This window comes from Perca fluviatilis, chromosome 20 (assembly GCF_010015445.1).
Source record: "Perca fluviatilis chromosome 20, GENO_Pfluv_1.0, whole genome shotgun sequence".
Classification (NCBI taxonomy): Eukaryota; Metazoa; Chordata; class Actinopteri; order Perciformes; family Percidae; genus Perca; species Perca fluviatilis.
In genome coordinates this window covers 30,449,364-30,468,749 of record NC_053131.1, presented here as the reverse complement: position 1 = coordinate 30,468,749, position 19,386 = coordinate 30,449,364, and the positions used below count along the sequence as shown (strand labels likewise).

Sequence of the window (19,386 nt, the reverse complement as noted above, 5' to 3'; positions counted from 1 at the left end):
CTCTTGTACATTTTTAGTTTCTGCGTACTAATTTGCTGCTCTGGCCTTCCTTTGTAGGTCTGCCAACCTCTACTTCCTGTTCCTGGTGTTACTGAACTGGGTGCCAGTTGTTGAAGCTTTTCAAAAGGAAATTGCCATGATTCCTCTGCTGGTGGTTCTCGTTGTTATCGCCGTCAAAGATGCCCTGGAAGACTACAGACGCTACTTGTTCGACAAGAAGGTCAACAACAACGTAGTGCGAGTGTTCTCTGGGTGAGTGAACCTCTATCAGCTTAAGGGCCACCCCCAGTGACAAATGCCATTTTCACTTCAATTTCAATTCAACTTTATTTATATGTCAAATCGAAACTGACATTATCTCAGGACACTTTAAAGATCAAGTAGGTCTAGACCACAATCTATAATTTACAGATAGGGTTGGGTGTTGTTGTTTTTTCTTTTTGATACCTGTGCTTGAAGCACAAAAAGACAGTCGGCGACATTAAAGAACAGCTTGTTTATTGCTGAGGCCATATGGTCAAAATTAAATGATTTATTAATAATGTAATAAAAATAGCTTATAACCATAAATTATTTCACCAGTAAATACAACGTTTCGGTCTCAGACCTTCATCAGGTAAATTTACCTGATGAAGGTCTGAGACCGACACGTTTTTTACTGAATAAATTATTGCTTGCGTAATGGTCAGTGTGCGGGACTTTCTCTAAAAATGTAATCGCACAAAATTGAATCTGTTTTTCTTTTTACACTTGTGATAGAGTTGCATCATTAAGATGAGAAATTCAAAATTCAAAAATTAATAAAATGATTTGAGTTGCAGAAATCTGCCTTCATACGGAAGTCTTATTGATCTAAAACCATGTTTGCCGGCTGCATCATTTATAAGTTAAACCTTGGATGTAATGGTGTTCAGGTGATTTATTCAGGACTCAGCAGCTGGTGTCGGCTAAAGCGAAGGTTCAAACTGCAGCTTCTGATGAAACAGTAGTGGGGTTTTAGTGACAATGCGCTACTCAAAAAAAATAAAAGGAACATGATTTTAGAATGGCACACTTGGTCGACCATTAAAGTTAGAATTTGTGCACTGTATGTGTGATGAGGGGATCAGTTTAGCTACAGACGAGTTTATGTTTGAATGGTCTGAAGCATGACGACAACACCTGTAGGAGTGGCTGTGTGAACATACACCCGTATAAGGAATGGATTTTGTGTATCTAATTATCCAGTCTAAGGGCAGGGTGACGTTTTCTGTATGGATTGGGATTGCTGGATGTAACCTGATGGTCGTCGGTGGAGTCAGTCGACATTTGGACCGGACTGAGGTTTGAGACCTGTGTCGATTGCATAGATCTTCTGTGCCGTTGGGTTGAAGATGTGTGTGAAGCATCCAAAAAATACACTTAATACCTTTTTTATTAAATTCCTTAAAAGTCTTCACTACATACAGTATATCATGTAAGTCTGGACAGACCAACACTGGTTGGTGGAGGCATGCAACCACAAAGCTGTAGTTCTAGTTGTTCCTGCATTATGAAAACAATAAAAAAGATAACTCTATCACTTCCTGGACTGGAAACGATGTTGCCAGTAATCCAGGCAGCCATTTTGTGTCCTCCAAAGGGCATTTAGTAAAACAATTTTTGTAGGCAAGGCAAGGCAGCCCTATTTGTATAGTCCATTTCAGCAAAAAGGCAAGTCAAAGCGCTTTGTATAAAACAATTAAAAACATCCGTCAAAGAGAATATAAACACAGCTAAAATAGAATAAGACAGGTATGAAATACAAGAATAAAAGTTACAGTCAATAACTCAGCGTAACTGTTTTGTGTGTTTATGTCAGTAATTTTAGAAGAGCCATCATTTCAATATGCTAGAATGTACAGTAATATATTATCAGAAAGCGTTAACAAACTACGCTGTTCAATTTCACTATTAGATATATGAATCTGTCCACTGCTCTGATCCCAAAGGAAATCAATGGCTGCACAATGCCTGCTGCTGCTCCTTGACCCTCATTTCTCATATATCTGATTACATAATCTGTCTTTTAAGGCAGTTGTTAAACTTGAACCTTGAGAGTTTGTTTACAGCGTGAGTGCCCTTTAGAGGAGTGGCGATGAATTTTGTCACCAAGGTAATATCTAATACCGTCTATCCTTCCATTTCCCCATTGCCTGCCATGTCCATATCTGTAGGGACAGGGGAAAATATCCAACATCAGAATGGTCTGTTGGACAGCATGAATGTGGAAGAAAATTTACAATTAGAGAACGGTTGCAGGTAGGTAAGGCTTCTAAGTGGAGACATAAACCTGGCAGGCAGATCTGAATCCACTGGAGCAGTGGACTCATGTATAGCTTGGAATGTCCGTCCCGTCTTAACTCTATCAAGGAGCGCTTGCGGAAGAAGAGGACCGTGGTACCTTCCTTCACAGAGGATGAGGAACTGAGTCAACTTCTGAAGTTGTATAAAGGCAACAAGATTCGGACCACAAAGTATTCTCTCCTCTCCTTCCTGCCCAAGAATCTGTTTGAGCAGCTCCATCGCTTGGCCAATGTCTACTTCATCTTCCTTGCTGCTCTGAACTTTGTGCCTGTTGTGGAGGCCTTCCAGCCACAGATCGCTCTGGCTCCTATCATACTGGTGTTGTCAATGACAGCGGCCAAGGATATCTGGGAAGACTACCGCAGGTTTAAATCGGATCACTCGATCAACAGCCTTCTCTGCCATGTTTACAGCAGGTAGGGTTAAATGTTGCTTTCAGTCGAGTTTGTTGCGGCAACAACCAACAATGGAGATAAGTTTTTCTTGTGGGACCGTATATTTACTGTAGCGTTATCCAAGAACGATAGTTGTGACTCAGTTGTGTGCTCCCTTGTTTGAGCTTTGATCATAGCTGTTGTTGGCACAAGTTATATTGTTAGCAGAGATGCAAATGATTGAACTAAAATTAACCCAAATTTGCACATTGATTCTGTCAATGTGCACCATAACTCTTGATACATGTTTCTCGATAAATGTTTTTAATACTGTAGTTTCAGTGAAACTGACTGCTACTGTGTTCAGTCACAGTTTCACCAACAGTTTAATTATAATGTTAAGTTGTGTTATAAGAGACATTTTTGACAATGTATTCATTTAGACTGTCATGCACACATGATCAATTGTGTGTGTAAACTAGGTTATAATAAAGTGCAAATACAGTCTAAATAACAAAACACACTTTTAAAGCATGCCTTAGGAAAGCCATTAAAATGGCAATAAAATCGATAAAGCTGAAACTAATTAGAAACTGAAGTTTTCAAAAGAGAAACTGAAATGGCAGCTGTCCATCCACACTTCATAAAACATAAGACCCTGCTCATTTGTGAAAACCTTTCCCAAAAATAATCTCTTTTTGGGGAGACGTATCTGTATTTAAGGCATTACTTATATTCTGATCCAGCAGCACATTTATAAATTGCTCCTGAACTGTTTTTACTGTTACTGTTAGAAGCCATGCATGACATCCACCACTCTGTGGTAACTTATTAATATAATTGCACAACATTATGTCTTTATATTGTATTTAGATTGCAAAAAAAAAAAACGGAGTATTTTATCTTGGAGAACCTCATGACCTTAACATGTACAGTACCTACCTGAATAGTTAAGTAATTCCTCTGCCCTGCCTGGAAATGGTTAGACAGTATAGACTGTGAGTGTAATAATTAACCACTTATTGTATCCACGGTATGTGTGAATAATACATGTCACTCAAAGCAGCACTTTTTCTCTCTGACCTTGTAAGAAGAAAGCAGACTCCCTGTTGGCAAATAGCACTTTCATAAAATTCATTTGACATATAAATTACAGTTTTAAAGGCAGGCACTGTTTCCATGGTCACAAGCCTTATTAAAGGTTATACGGTATTGCATTAATATTTATTGTTTAACAATGGTATTCATCATCCTCACTCACTTATCTTCATATACACTTTTACATACCTAATGTATACACATATCACCCCGAGGTGGTGTGATAGTATTGGCATGTTTCTCCATTGTGTGTGTTTGTCTTTCTGAGCTGATTGTGTCCACCGGCAGTCTTTCTGCTTCTTTTCATTTGAATGAATCCTGATGTCTGTTTTACATATCTTTTATAGTGGATCTCCAAAATGTTGACCATTAAGAAGAAGATAAAGTATTATCGACATTGTGATAACCAGCTTAACTGTTGGTTGTAATCAGCTGGAGCCAAATTATCAATAAGCAGCATGCTTGCAGTAGATAGAACTGTAGACTGTAATGTTTCAAATTTGAGTGGCACTTAGGGGGTTTATTCGTGCGTTAAAAGATCATCACAATTAGTAAATGATCAAATAAGTTCTTCCAACCAGTGTCTGGGAAAAAGTTATCTTCTCACAACCTTTAAATCAAGACTACATTTTGGACAAATTCCATTCAGGTTTCAGGATGCACAGTATAATCTGCCAAATGGTAACAAATTAGTTAAATCTGTCTTTGTATGCCATTTTAAAGTAGTTGGACCTCTCTGTGGCATTTGATACTCTTGGACTGTCTAAGATGTGCAGTAGGCATTCAGCGTCTTGCAGTGGTCTAATTCCTATCAGCAATATAGATCAGGTTAAGTTATAATTGTCATTTTTCTTCCTCTACTGTCTTCTGCGGTGTTCTCCAAGGCTCCATCGTAGACCCTTTTTTATTTGCATTATATTTGCTCAACTTCAACTTTAAACTTTAACCTTATTATCCCAAAGGAAATTTGATCTGCATCAGGCATCAAATCACATCAAGGTATACATGACAAACATAAAATATGACAACAGCAAACGAAATATAGAAAAATTCCACTCCACAAACTAAATCAAGTTGCACCTACCACACTGAACCAGAATCTAAAAAAACAACCAAAAACATTAGAAACTGCACAGGAAATAAACACGTTAAGCCAAGCCAAGTGCTGTACAGAAAGAAAGAAAAAAAAAAAACTGACTTACTCCCAGTGGGCTCTGTGTTTTGGAAAAACAACATCCTTTAGCCATTGGTACGCTGAAACGCAGCTATAATTCCCCTTAAAACCGAGTCAAGCACATAACCATCACTCTCTTTTAAGCTGTGTTGAGAATGTCAAATGCTGCATGACCCAAAATTTCCTCCAGCTTACTGAGAATAAGACGGAGGCCCTTCTTATCTGTGTGGTGACTTGTGGAGACTATTTTTACATGCTTTGCCACATATCATAACTTGAAATGTAGCAAACTAGCATAAATGGAAATACTCAAGTACTGAGTACAGTACTAATTGTCCATTTCTACCACTGTCTGGGCTCTATCTTTACTGTGTTCAATAAAGTAAAAAGTAAGCCTTTATTGCTAGTAAAGTCTCACAAAACGGACCACTCTGGATCTTTTTGCCATTTGAGTGTGTCAGTGTATACTATAACCTCATGTTTTTCTCAGTATTTGATCATTTGCCTGAGACGTTTTCTTCTGTCCACAGCAAGCAGAAAGCCTACATTGACCAGCGCTGGAAGGATGTGCGAGTTGGAGACTTTGTGCGTCTGTCCTGTAATGAAATCATCCCAGCTGACATGCTGCTGCTGTATTCCTCTGATCCGCGTGGGGTTTGTTACATTGAGACCGCCAACCTGGACGGAGAGACCAACCTGAAACAAAGACAGGTGGTTTCAGACCTCCCATTGCAGGTAATAATACACAAAGTGGATTAATAGCTAAGATGTGTCTTTGTTTTAATGTGTGGCCGCCTAGAGCAAACATTGTTTTCGTCCTTATAATTAAAGCTATAGTGCGTAGTTTCTGTCGCCCCCATGAGGAATTCTAAGTAATGACAACAACACTGTCTGCGCATCCACATGATACAAACCTTCTGTGATTGCGCACGCGCCCCCACCCCTCCTCCACGCAGTTATTAGTAACCAATGAGGACACGGAGGATTAAAAAAACCTGATGGACTCTTCAGAAAAGGTAAATATCTTCACTCGAGCTTCTGCGCGGGAAAGTCACCGGACGACACAATCTTCTGAACATAGCCATACTGAGAAATACAGAGAGAGTTGTGTTGAGCTGATAGCAACTCATTTGGCATTGGCTTGAATGTAACGGACGTTCAATCATATGAAAAAGTTATGCACTAAATCTTTAACTTTATATGCATTTATACATTTGCGATGTCTGCTTCCCAAGGACTCACAACCATTTAGAATGCTTTTTGCTTTATTACATTTAAACCAAAAATGTTTCTTCAAATTCAATTCTTATCGCCAATGTAACTTTACAAACCCAGAGTGAATTAAGAAAATATACAATTATACTAAATGAAATAATTAATAAGAAAACACAATTCCCGATACACAATTTCCAACATGGCAATACATGTGGTAAAAACTTGACAAATCAAAATCTAACAAAATGAAGAATAAACAAATGACTCTGCAGGAAAGCACACACATTCACTCAAAAACATAAATTAAATCTTTAGAATTTTTTATGTATGCCACTTAAATCTAACCTGACGCGTCAGATGGTTTGTGATATGGCAATGTGGCGAGAATCCAGCTGCCATGCAAGTGAAACTTAAATCATCCATCCAAACTAATTTTCACATTATGGTAACCAACCTAAATCTTTCTCCCTTAACTTTAGAGTTAATTAGCATGTCTTCCCCACACATATATAATAATTGACTAAAAGCGATTCAAACCATCAATAAAATGGGAACTAGAGTTATCCCTTACTCCTGATTCCTACTTCTGAACCAAATTTGCAAAACCTCTTATCCATAATTTAAATGCAAACCGACAGCTCGTACAGTAGAACATACTCCACAAAGTTGGGATTTTCTTCAGAAATGCGATTGTACAGCACACAAAATCACCTGGATATCTATGTTTACGCTACCTGGCACTACACATCCCTCTTCCTGGGCTGCCACTGGCCATTATCCCCCTCACTCTGCTTACTAGGAGACATATCAACAATTAACCTGAACAAAAAAAGCAGATGAGCAGGTGGGACCTTGTATAGTAGCCTCGGGCACCAGTGCATGAATGTGTGTGTGTGAATGGGGTGAATGGTGCCTGTAGAGTGCTTTGATTGCTCGCTAACTCTAGAAAAAGCGTTATATAAATACAAATATATAAATGCTGGCCATTTACCATTTATCCTCTTAAACTTGAAATCAAGGAACACTAAAAACATACACTGTTCATACATATAAAATGTATCCGTTGGCTATCACAAAACATTGCAACAGAACCACACTCCATCTGGTCATCTCTCATTCAATTCTTACAATCCTGATTCCATTAGTCTTCCATTGGTTTCGCCTGACCACCAATCATAATTTGAACACATTTACATTTGTATCAATACTTACACCTACATTACATTTTCATCTTCTGTAAATATACATACACACACACACACACACACACACACATACATATATACACGTTCATCGACAGAACAAGCCATAGTGGCAAATAGAATGCTGCTTTGAAAACCAAAGCTAATCATAACAAAGGATTTAGCACAGAATTCTTTATGTAGTCACCGGTGTCCTCGGTTCGAAGGTGATACATCTAATAGAGTTCTTGATGGAGATGTTTTGATATCCTTAGATATCTTTGTTCAGCTTATAGATGACATTTGTTGTAGAACAGGGGATCTTACCTTTTATCATTACCATTAATACCATTAATAGGATGGTTAAAAAGATTGCTCTTTGTTGTGTGACGGCTCCTAGGCCTCAAGACCTATTAAGTCCCTTTGGTTGCTGGGATCTGGGGATTGGCTAATAGGGACTGATGAACTGAACTGGATGAACTGATTACTTGCATGTCCATAAATAGGAGTGCCTGGGCAGTCACTCTTCCTCTCTCCCTCCTCAAGGTTGCTTGCTTTGTTTGTACTTTGGGTTGAGTTACTTTTGCGTTCTAACATTGCTACACCTACACACATCCATACACTACATACGTTACTGATAAACTGATAACATGTTTACCTTTTAAACACTGAGCAAAGGAAAAGCCCTCCTTTAAGGTCTTCAAACTAAACTCGAAAATCATATGTGATACTCCACCCCAACATAACAAGGAAAAGAATTGCTACCAAGGTCTGATTTAAGGAGCCCCCATGTCATGACCTGGCTCAAAGGTATGACAGAATGTGGAGAACACACGTTTGCTCAATTAAATCAAATTTATTTAAATAAACAAAGGTAAACGTGCTATCAGTTTATCAGTAATGTATGTAGTGTATGGATGTATGGTGTTGGTTTGAATCGCTTTTAGTCAATTATTCTGTATGTTTTGGGAAGACTTGCTAATTAACTCTAAAGTTAAGGGAGGAAGATTTAGGTTGGTTACCATAATGTTAAATTTAGTTTGGATGATTTAAGTTTCGTTTGCACGGCAGCTGGATTCTCGCCATATCGCCATATCACAAACCATCTGACACGTCAGGTTAGATTTAAGTGGCATACATAAAAACTTCTAAAGATTTAATTTATCTTTTCGAGTGAATGTGTGGGCTTTCTTGCTGAGTCGTTTGTTTATTCTTGATTTTGTTTGATTTGATTTGACCACATGTATGGCCATGTTGGAAATTGTGTATTGGGAATTGTGTTTTCTTATTCATTATTTAATTTAGTACAATAGTATACATTTCTTAATTCACTCTGGGTTTCCCCTGTTTGGTTACTTGCATCAATATAAGTTGTTGGATTTTTTTTTGTTTCAGTTCAGTTTTTTGTTCCTTTTTAATTCTTCTTCTTTTTATAAATGGAGAATGAAGGGAGTCGTCCCTCAGAAGAGTTGCGGATGACTTTGGAGAATCATTTAAAGGTGCCCTGCCACACGTATTTCATAACTTTGTGGTAATGTCTGAAGTTCTACCATGGACTCTGTAACATTTTTTTGTGGCAAAAATGCCTTGGTTACCTTGTTTCAAGCCATTCTAGTGTGGTATAGAAAGCCTACAGGAAGACTCAGCTCGATTTCTGCCAGTTCTCATTAATATTCAACAAGCTAAGCTGTTTGAATCTGATTGGCTAACAGCTAGCCAATGAGAGCCTGGCCGTCAGAATCCTTTACCCAGCCCAACTGGGCGAGCTAATGAATAGTAATGAGCTCAGGCAACATGATGTCAGACTGACCAGCTTTTGTAATTGCCCTGATTTCTCTGCTTATTTCTTTTCAGTGGCTAGAGCTGACAGAGGAGGTAGCAGTTCATTTTCATTTTCATATTCACAACATAACACAAACACATATGGACCTAACATATTTCAAAAAATGAAAGTAAAAACGGTTTTGTATGGCAGGGCACCTTTTAAGAAGGATGATAGAGTTCAGCAGCCACCAAGTGTTGGTTTCATTTGTATATGGGAGAAGGCCACCATATCCTCTGCCTTGATGAAGGAAGTGGTCTGGTCTGGTCTGTTTAAAAGCGATGAAGAGCTTGGCCGACAGAAGCAGTTCATATTTTTCATTCTCTTGTTGAATCCAGCCTATTGCTCCCACAGTCTGGTTCTCAGCTTATCTTCTGATCTAAGTCTCTATGATCACTTTTGAGGCTCAAGTTTGTGGTAATTAGGGCTGTGCTCGATTGAAGAAATTCTTAGTTGACACTCATTCAATTGTATCGACTAATCGATTAGTTGATTTAATCGACAGATCTGTAAATCTGAGTTTCTCCACAAAGAGTCATGCAAAAGCACAACTTTAATTATTGTTTATCAGAGATGTGCTCGTACATTTCTAGGAAATAAGTCATTAAGCATGAAAAAAGCATAAAACATGACTAATCGACTATAGAAATCTAAGTTGACTAAGACCAAAACGACCGATTAGTCGACTAATCGACTAAGAGGGAGCAGCCCTAGTGGTAATGTTGTTTAGTACCGCATAGTACATCTCATTAACATTTATGAAGGATCAATACTATTCATAATTTTAATATATTGTAAGCTGGGTGAAATGGAGAAAATCACAATATTCTTGACCAAATATATCGATATTGCGACGATATTGTAGGGTTGACAACTGGTGCTTTCACAAAGTATCTTTTACAATGAGATTATAGATAAATAAACATCAATAATCTGGTAAACAGTTTCAAGTGAAATTATATTTAAAAAAAATTCAGCTACACTATATACTGACTGTATTTAGATGCATGCACAACAATAGCGTGATGTTGAAACAAATCTGCAATTCTTCAAATTATATATATGTTTCTCAACAGACTTTCTGAGAAATTTGAGTTAGTATGGGCTTGTTATTATCAATTTAGACAACGTAAGTGTATATCACGATATATGATTTCATCACGATATGAGCCCATTGAAAGACGATTATCATATTGACTTATTGCCCAGCCCTAAATGTAGGCCTACTGTAGGCTAAGTGTGCCATTTGCAGCTGTATTACAGTATCTAGCAGATTACGTGTTCCATATGAAAGGCCTTGGCTCAGGACTGACTCACTCCAGGCGTAAAAAGCACAAATGGAACTAATGAAAAGCTTGTGTGCACACACACCTAACTGAAGGTGACATCTTGTGGAAAAGAGAAACCGATTTTTCTGTCAGCAAGAGACCCATGAATGTACACAGTCGCACTAAGAAGGCAGGTGGCTCTCTTTGCAGCTGTCTGCTTCTACATGCATCAACTTTTTTTAAATGTCACCAGTCACGTCATTCTCATTCTCGGTGGATGTCAATTGGCAGCCTGATTTGCATATTTTGTTTCAACACATCTGCTCTGCCATGAAAGTCACTGTGAAAATAACAGCACGTAAAAAGTGAAGAAGCAGGAGACGACATCCCGTATCTCCTCATCTGAATGTGTTTTACGATACATGGGTGCCGATTCGATTTGTTTTGCGACTTTCATTCATTGCGATTCTAGAAATATTGCGATTCGATAGTATTATGTTTTGCGATTTTCTTTTCTTTCTTTAACAAAAACCAAAGTGCTGTTAGGAAACTTAATCGAGCCAGACAGGCTCTAACTGTTTGTAAATTGAATTCTTAAGAAAGAAAAATTGCGATACAAATACAAAAGTTGAGTAAGCGACAATATATCGGGAGACATTTGTTTTCAAAAAGAATGCTCATCATATGTCAGACCAAAGTATGGTGGTGGACTGGTAGCTGGAGAGGTGCCAGTTCACCTCCTGGGCACTGCCAAGGCGCTCTTGAGCAAGGCATTGAACCCCCAACTGCTTGGGTTGCCTTTCCATGGGCAACTCCCTCACTCTGACATCTCTCCATTAGTTCATGTCTAGGTACTGAGCTAGCCTCGTGAGACCGTCCTGATCTCGCGAGCTCCAGTTTCCCACTCGCAGATCAGTCTGGCATCTTGAGATAGTGGAAATTTGGAGCCGTTCGCCAAACGACCGACCAATCAGTGTTGGTTTTGAGGCGGGTTTAGGTGGTGATAGACAGATGGTTTATCCAATCCGCTAACCAGTATTTTCAAACAGCGGTAGCCCTAATTCTGTTAGCCGCTTGCTAATGCTTTTTTCTCTTGGATCCTTCTTTTGGAATATGGACCGGGAACCTGAAATGGGGCCTTTTATTCCTAAATTCTCGTTACACAAACGGCAAATATCCTTTACCGACATGCTTGCTGAGCTAACAAGCTATGCTTTGCCTGCAGCAGCAGGGGTAGCCTGGCTTGTGGTTGTATTTTCATACGCTTCGTTGATCTGATTGGTTGATTTGGCACGTCTATCACCAACATAGGTGGTGATAGACCGATGTTTTATCCAATCAGCTAACCAGTATTTTCGCCCCTTCCCAAAAGTTCTCCAACGGTAAGTTCCCAGATGGATATGCCAAGCAAATGCAACTAATAACAACAGAGTGAAAACATTGTAATTTCCCTTGCGGGATTAATAAATTATTATTATTATTATTATTATTATTATTATTATTATTATTATTATTATTATAATGTGTATGTATCTGCAGGTTTTGATTGGGTGTGTTGTGTTTGTGTGTTTTCCAGGGGGTGGAGTTCTCCCTCGAGAGCTTCCACTGTCGTGTTGAGTGTGAGAACCCCAACAATGACCTCGGCCGGTTCAGAGGTTACGTGTGAGTTCCTTTCCATCGTCATCATTCCTACACTTAAGTACACCGTGTGTGCGCCATGAGATTGATATATAGTGTGGGATCAGTAGTGTAGATAACCAAGTACATTTACTCAAGTACTGCACTTAAGTACACATATGAGGTACTTGTACTTTACTTCAGTCTTTTCTTTTCATGCCACTTTCTACTTCTACTCAGAGAGAAATATTGTACTTTTTACTCCATTACATTAATCTGACATCTTTAGTTACTAGTTACTTTACAAATTTAGACTTTTGCACAAAAAAACCCATGTAGTTTATAAAGTAGGATATGTTATTATAAATGAACGAGTCCAGCTGAGCAGAGGTGTATAGTCCAGGTGCCAGAAAGTAAAAATCCTGCCATGTTTTTGGATCTGCCTCTACATCTAGAACAGGTGTTTTCACTAACGAGCTCATCTACCTGGTAGAGGAGCTGGTTTAGTGATGGTTGGGACAGCTGCTGGACAGGATTTCTACTTTCTGGCACCTGGACTATACACCTCTGCAGCTGAGATGATTAGACCATTAGACACCCAACTGGATCGTTTCCAGTTTCTAAAATGGGAGTGTTTTTCTGCTTTGAGTACTCTAACTTTTAATACTTTAAGTACATTTTCCTGATGATACTTACATACTTTTACTTAAGTAACATTTTCAAAGCATGACTTTCATTTGTTAACACAGTATTTTTTACAGTGTGGTATTAGTACTTTTACTTAAGTAAAGGATCTGAATACTTCTTCCACCGCTGTATTTTCATTTAGTTCATATTTCTTTTGTGTGAAGTACATTGTATGAAATGTGCTATATAAATAAAGTTGACGTTACATGACTAAGCTCTGGGCTCTCTCTCTCTCTCTTTCTCTCTCTCTGTCTCTGTGTGTGTGTGTGTGTGTGTGTGTGTGTGTGTGTGTGTGTGTGTGTGTGTGTGTGTGTGTGTGTTGTTCCACAGGGAGCACCCCGGCGGGCTTCGCGTTGGCCTCCATAACAACAACCTCCTGTTGAGGAGCTGCACCGTCCGCAACACTGAGACGGTGGTGGGCATGGTGGTCTATGCTGGTAAGAGCACAGCATCACTTGCAAAACATCTGACTAGTAGCACCTCATATCGGCCTAATCACCGCACTCGTGAGGAATACATCACCTATTTGAAAGATAAGTTACAGGTGGAACAAAGTGAATGTTTACCCACTTTACTCGTGCAAATGGGTTCCCGTGGACTGTTTGTGCAGCCTATACACAACACAGCTAATGTAACGTATAATAGTAGTAATAGTGTTTGACCAAGGGTAATAGTGATAGTAATAGTGTAATTAGTAATTAGTAATAGTAACACTATGAGCCGTTGAGATCCTTGAGATCATCAGGGACGGGCCTGCTCGCCATACCCAGAGTCGGAACAAAAAAGGGGGAAGCTGCGTTCAGCTTCTATGGTCCCTACATCTGGAACAAACTACCGCAAAACTGTAGGTCGGCTCCTAATCTCAGCTCTTTTAAATCAAGGCTGAAGACCTTTCTTTTTAACACTGCCTTTTCTTAATTCATTTTTGTATTTAAATTTTTTTTTTTTTTTATTCATTTATTTTATTATATAACTGTTTCTTCATCTGTTACCAATTTGTATGATATTTTTAACTGTTTTTATGTCTTGTGTAAAGCACTTTGAATCGCATTGCTGCTGAATTGTGCTATAGAAATAAAGTTGCCTTGCCTAATAATAATAATAATAATAATAATAATACATTTTATTTATATAGCGCTTTACATGGTACTCAAAGACACTTTATTTTTACAGTAAAACCAGCACATATACTGTAGCACATTAAAGGGATGGTTCGGAGTAATTTCACCCTAGGGTCCTTTGCACCATGACCTCGAGCCAAACCCCAGAAGTTTTTTTCCCTTGGTCGAACATTGGGCCAGTTAGCGCTATCAGCCGAATGGCTTAGTGCAGGCGCCAATGGAACCAAAGGTGTGAAGCGAGACTGCTAGACTAGGGCTGTGTCTTTTTAAGACATCGACCGACTTGTCTCTAAGGCACACGTGTCAAACTGGTTAGAGCACAGCATCACTTACAAAACATCTGACTAGTAGCACATGACGTTGGCCTAATCACCGCACTCGGTGAGGAATACATCACCTATTTGAAAGATAAGCCTGCAGGTGTCCCCCTAATGAGGTTACAGTGGAAACCCAAAGTGAATGTTTACCCACTTTACTCGTGCAAATGGGTTCCCGTGGACTGTTTGTGCAGCCTGTACACTACAGACAGCTGACATGAACTGTCAAGAGCGATCTGCGTAAGCAAACTACAGTATACAGTATTATTTTTTTTTTTATAAGTTAATTTGGTAACAATGGTAACACATTAGCACGTGAGTGCTGGGAATTTCCCTGATAAGTTGTACAGTTCGAATCAGGTTAGGGAGTATTTTTTAAACAAGTAAGTCGATCCGGAAGTCGATGTAGGGCCATTTTAGGACGAGGGGAGAACACTTCTCTTTGTTTGAGAACATTAAAAGTAAAGTTAGGGTTTGCTGTCGGCTTCCCGACTCATTTTTCAAAAAGACAGAGAGAAAAAAGGAGAGTGATCACACTGAGAAGCCCCTCACTGCAGGGTGCAATCCGGCGGTGCTCTTCCCGTTTCCTTCCGACTCACCTGTGAGTCACATATTAACTATGGAAGTTAAGTGAGACTACTAGAGTAGGGCTGTGTGTTTGCTGTGTCTTTTTTAGACATCGACCGAATTGCCTCTGAAGCACACGTGTCAAACTGAAGGCCCGTGGGCCAAATTCGGCCCCTCGCAAATTTTAAACCGGCCCATATATCAATTTAGGTTCACAATAAATTTTGGCCCACCTAGTTTTTGTAGCTTTTTCTGACGTTTTTGCCACTTTTGCTGACTCTTTTGGCATTTTTTCCCCACATTTTTGCCACTTTTTCTAACTTTTTCCAATGTTTTTGTCGCTTTTTTCTATGGTGGCTAAAGAACTTTTTTCTGACTCTTTTAGGGCTATATGTTGACCAAACTGTCAGTGAGAAGGCTATATAAAACATGCAACAATCCTGTCAAAGATATTTGACTTTTTTTAAATAAAAACTATACATGTCTGGCCCTGGTTGTGATTCTTATTTCTCAGTGTGGCCCTTGCCCACCCCTGCTCTGAGGTGTTCGAGTATGCCTCGTCATTCAAGACCCAATTTCAATACGTAAGGAGTAAATCTCATCAGCGTCAGCGAGCCAATCAGCATGCTTCTACCAAGATCTAGTAAGGCTTTTGATTAGCTGTCTAACGTCGTAGAGTCCTACGTTACACAGAGACTGGGCTCACGTAGTAGGAGCTAAAAAACTTTTGTGTGGTAATGTGTAATTTCTTTTTGTTTTATAAAATTGGTATGAAAAAAAACTATCATTAAGGACCGGTATCAAAGTCACGGTATCGGTAGTGGGTGAGGCTAGAACTAAAACTCGCTTCCCTCCGAGTAATAGGCTAAGTATTAAGTCAGTATGATCTTGAGATGGACCAAAAAGATGATTTGTCCTAACTAATGTTCAGAGTTGTGAAAGAGACCTTTTTTTAAACCTGTATTCCAGGGCATGCGGAAGCTTATGGCCTGTGTCAAAAAGCCTTCTATCACTTCTTTGTTCTATCTCTTATCAGGGCTCGAAAATACCACGTGCATATGCACGGTACTGCACGTACATTTTTTTTTAGCTGTGCAGGTAATTCTAAGCTCTGCGTGCACCGGTGCACATAACTTGATAATAAAGCAAGCGGGAAGTAAGGTCTTTTTCTCAATCGGACTTCCTTTTGGAGCGTTGGAGGTTTGCTGGGATGTTCAGTCCTGTTCACGATGACCCTGACTTTGAGCATGTAACACTTGAAGCTAATGTACTTTAGTTATTGTAAAAAAAAAATGAAAGGGAAAGTCAGCTCAAATGACAGTATAACACATTGACGATTTTCCTCATATTTGAAGTGTCAAAAATGTCAGCGGTTGATTTCTTTTGGACGGATCTGGCTGTGGCAGAAGTGCAGAGAAAAGAAGGACAAATAGGCCTACACCAAATGGTGCGGGTAATAGAAAAATTGGTGCATTTAATTTTAAAAGTTAGAGTCTCACACCCTCTCCTACCTACCGCTGTTCGATTAGTTTTTTTTTTTTTACTAAACATGTTTTTCTCTCCTTGTAGCGGCCATTCTAAACACATTACATGTAGCAGCCAGTCAAGGTGACTGAAAGGGAGAGTAGGGACATATTGTTTGCAATCTACAGATCTACAGTATTTTTCGTAGAGCCAGAGCTTATCTGTCTTTACAGACTGTCTGTTTCAAATGTACTGTGTGCTGATAAAAGTGTAAGTGAACCCTAGCTCCTTTGTAACTATTCTGAGTCGAGATAATACTTGTGGAACCAGTCAGATAGGGTGGAAGCCACCAACCAACTACATGCAGGTATTTTATACACACAATACAAATTTTGCCCACAGACTGAAAGGAAGATGGAGGTAGCCACAAGTACAGTATACAGTGTAAACATGACACTGGTCCTTCAGTCATGTCATTCTCTGAGCTATGCTTCAGGCATCTGGAACTGTTTAAATAACTAGAAAATCCTTTAACCATTAGACATTAACGCAAACATGTACAGAAATGAACGGTTGTGGATAAAAAGTCAGCATTTTGTGTTTCTTAAAGTGCTCATGTTATGCTTTTTGGCTTTTCCCCTTTCCTTTATTGTGTAATATATCTTTTATATGTTATAGGTTTACAAAGTGCCCAATACGGCAATTGTCCAGCTTGTATTTACCTTCACAAAAGTGCTCGTTTTGCCACTGACCGGCTCTGGGGTGTCTGACTTCATTATGGAAAGGATTTCTAAGGAGGTTGACCTTTCTGTTAAAGAGTAAGATTCTTTTTTTAAACTTAAGAACATCCGCGAAATTGCGTTCGCTAAACCCACCAGACTCCATGTAAATAAACATTAATTTTCGGAGGCAAAACGAGCACTTTTGTGGAGGTAAATACAAGCTAGACAATTGCCCTATTAACAGCGATCTCGTTTAATACTGGACCAATGTCAAAGATTGTTGTTCCCATCAGTCACTTAGACACAAAAACATGGGAACATAGGGTCCAGGTTGAAAAAAAAAAAGCGTAACGGTAGTTACCCTTAAAGCCTGGAAGGCCACCAAGCTTGCAATACACTGGGGGAAACCCTGCACGTTATTTAAACTCCTGCTACATTTTCAGTGTTGCTGATGTAATTGGTTGTGTATAACTGAGCACGTGTGGTCTGTTCTTCTCCCACTGTGTGACTCAGGTCATGAGACTAAAGCCATGATGAACAACAGCGGGCCGAGGTACAAGCGCAGCCAGCTGGAAAAGCATCTGAACACAGACATCCTGTGGTGTGTGCTCCTGCTCATCATCATGTGTCTGACGGCTGCTATAGGTGTGTACCAACACAGCTCTCACTTCCCAGGACAGCTATGAACAGCAGTGGTGGAATGTAACAGAGTACATATACACAAGTACTGCACACATAAGTACAAATGTAAGGTCCTTGTACTTTACTTGAGTCTTTTCCTTTCATGCCACTAATCGAATGTCTCTGTAGCTTGAAACAAGCTATCGCAAAACGGTCATTAGCTTGTAGTGCTAGTACTCAGGGCAGAGGGAAAATCGCTATTTCTACACCACTAACAAGGCTCAAAATAGCACCACACTTCAACGGTAGCATAATGAAGGTCCTTACATGTAAACCGAAGCATTGAGAACTTTGTAAGTGTACAGACAGTTTATTAAAAAGATAGATAGATCGTGGTTCGACTGGTCATGACTGTTTTCCAAGATGGCGCTGCATGTAAACATGAACGCTACTGTCTTTATAATCTATCTTTGTAATAAACTGTCTGTACAGTTACAAAGTTCTCAATGCTTCGGTTTATATGTAGGGACCCTCATTATGCTACCGTTAAAGTGTGGTGCTATTTTGAGCCTTGTTAGTGGTATAAAATAGTGAATTACCCTCTGCCCCGACAACTAGCGTTACAAGCTAATCACCGGTTTGCGCTAGCTTGTTTCAAGCTATAGGCACATTCGATTAGCATGAAAACATGTCCCAGAGAACGACTTTCAATACTTCAAGTACATTACCCTGATGATACTTACAGACTTTTACTTAAGTAACATTTTCAATGCAGGACTTTTACTTGTAACCGAGTATTTTTACAGTGTGGTATTAGTACCTTTACTGAAGTAAAGGATCTTCCACCGCTGCATATATCTGGCAGTGTAAAACAACATGTAGACCACTGGAGAGCCAGTTTTCCAATGAAAAACACAGTCCCCAAAACAACAGTGACAAAAAAGAACCAGTGAACGCTCCAGAGACGTGAAGGGATTGAACCATGTCCAGCTTGCACAGTTGCTCAGAGTGATGAGCCGCTCCGGTGTCTCTGTGTGTTTCAGGTCACGGCGTCTGGCTGAACAACCTCAAAGACCCTCTCTTTCAGGTTGATACGGAGACGTCTCCAGCCCTGGCTGGATTCTACGTCTTCTGGACGATGATCATTGTGCTGCAGGTAGACACTAAGTCCTTTCAGTCCCAGGTCAACAACTGCATTTTGCACTCTCATTTTGCAGTGCTTTAGAAGGTGTAGGTGTTGTAGTTCTTTCCGTCAATAGTCCAAATATAATTCGCTGTATTATAACTACAAATGAGACCAACATGCAACTTACTGTAGTTTGCAGCCAATCTAGAAACCAGTCCTATAATGCCAATGAGAAAATCGGGGAATTGTTTTAGACAATGTTTCAGGACTCTTTCATCTACATTTTTTTTTATGTCGTGATATACGTAGTTCTTAAATTTAATTCATAATGGTCTTTAAAAAAGGTCTTAAAAAGTCTTACATTTGGGCACCTGGGAGCTCACCTGGTAGAGCGTGCGCCCATATACTGTACAGAGGCGTAGTCCTCGATGCAGCGGTCGCGGGTTCGATTCCGACCTGCGGCCCTTTGCTGCATGTCGTTCTCCCTCTCTCTCCCCTTTCATGTCTAAAGCTGTCCTGTCTAATAAAGGCCTAAAAATGTGTCAAAAACTTCAATATAATGTCAAAAAAGCGCAAAGATATTTAGAAAAATGCGTCAAAAACATTGGAAAAAAGTATCAAAAACTGAGCCGAGAATGTCAGAAAAAACGTGGGAAAAAGCGCCATCAAAAAATTGGAAAAAAGTTT

The 19,386-nt window shown here is 39.4% G+C and overlaps 1 protein-coding gene across 2 annotated transcripts in view; it reads left to right on the top strand.

Annotated features, from left to right (window-relative positions):
• The window catches only part of atp10d (ATPase phospholipid transporting 10D), a 58,826-nt gene that overhangs the window by 13,015 nt on the left and 26,425 nt on the right, over positions 1 to 19,386 (top strand). The window contains exons 3-8 of one of the 2 annotated variants that reach the window (XM_039785711.1): positions 58 to 252; positions 5,502 to 5,706; positions 12,034 to 12,119; positions 13,092 to 13,198; positions 17,466 to 17,597; positions 18,617 to 18,729. In XM_039785711.1, the coding sequence (XP_039641645.1) occupies positions 58 to 252; positions 5,502 to 5,706; positions 12,034 to 12,119; positions 13,092 to 13,198; positions 17,466 to 17,597; positions 18,617 to 18,729 (838 nt within the window). Of the gene's footprint in view, positions 1 to 57; positions 253 to 2,190; positions 2,742 to 5,501; positions 5,707 to 12,033; positions 12,120 to 13,091; positions 13,199 to 17,465; positions 17,598 to 18,616; positions 18,730 to 19,386 lie in introns of those variants that run through there. The other variant, XM_039785712.1, reaches the window with a different exon arrangement.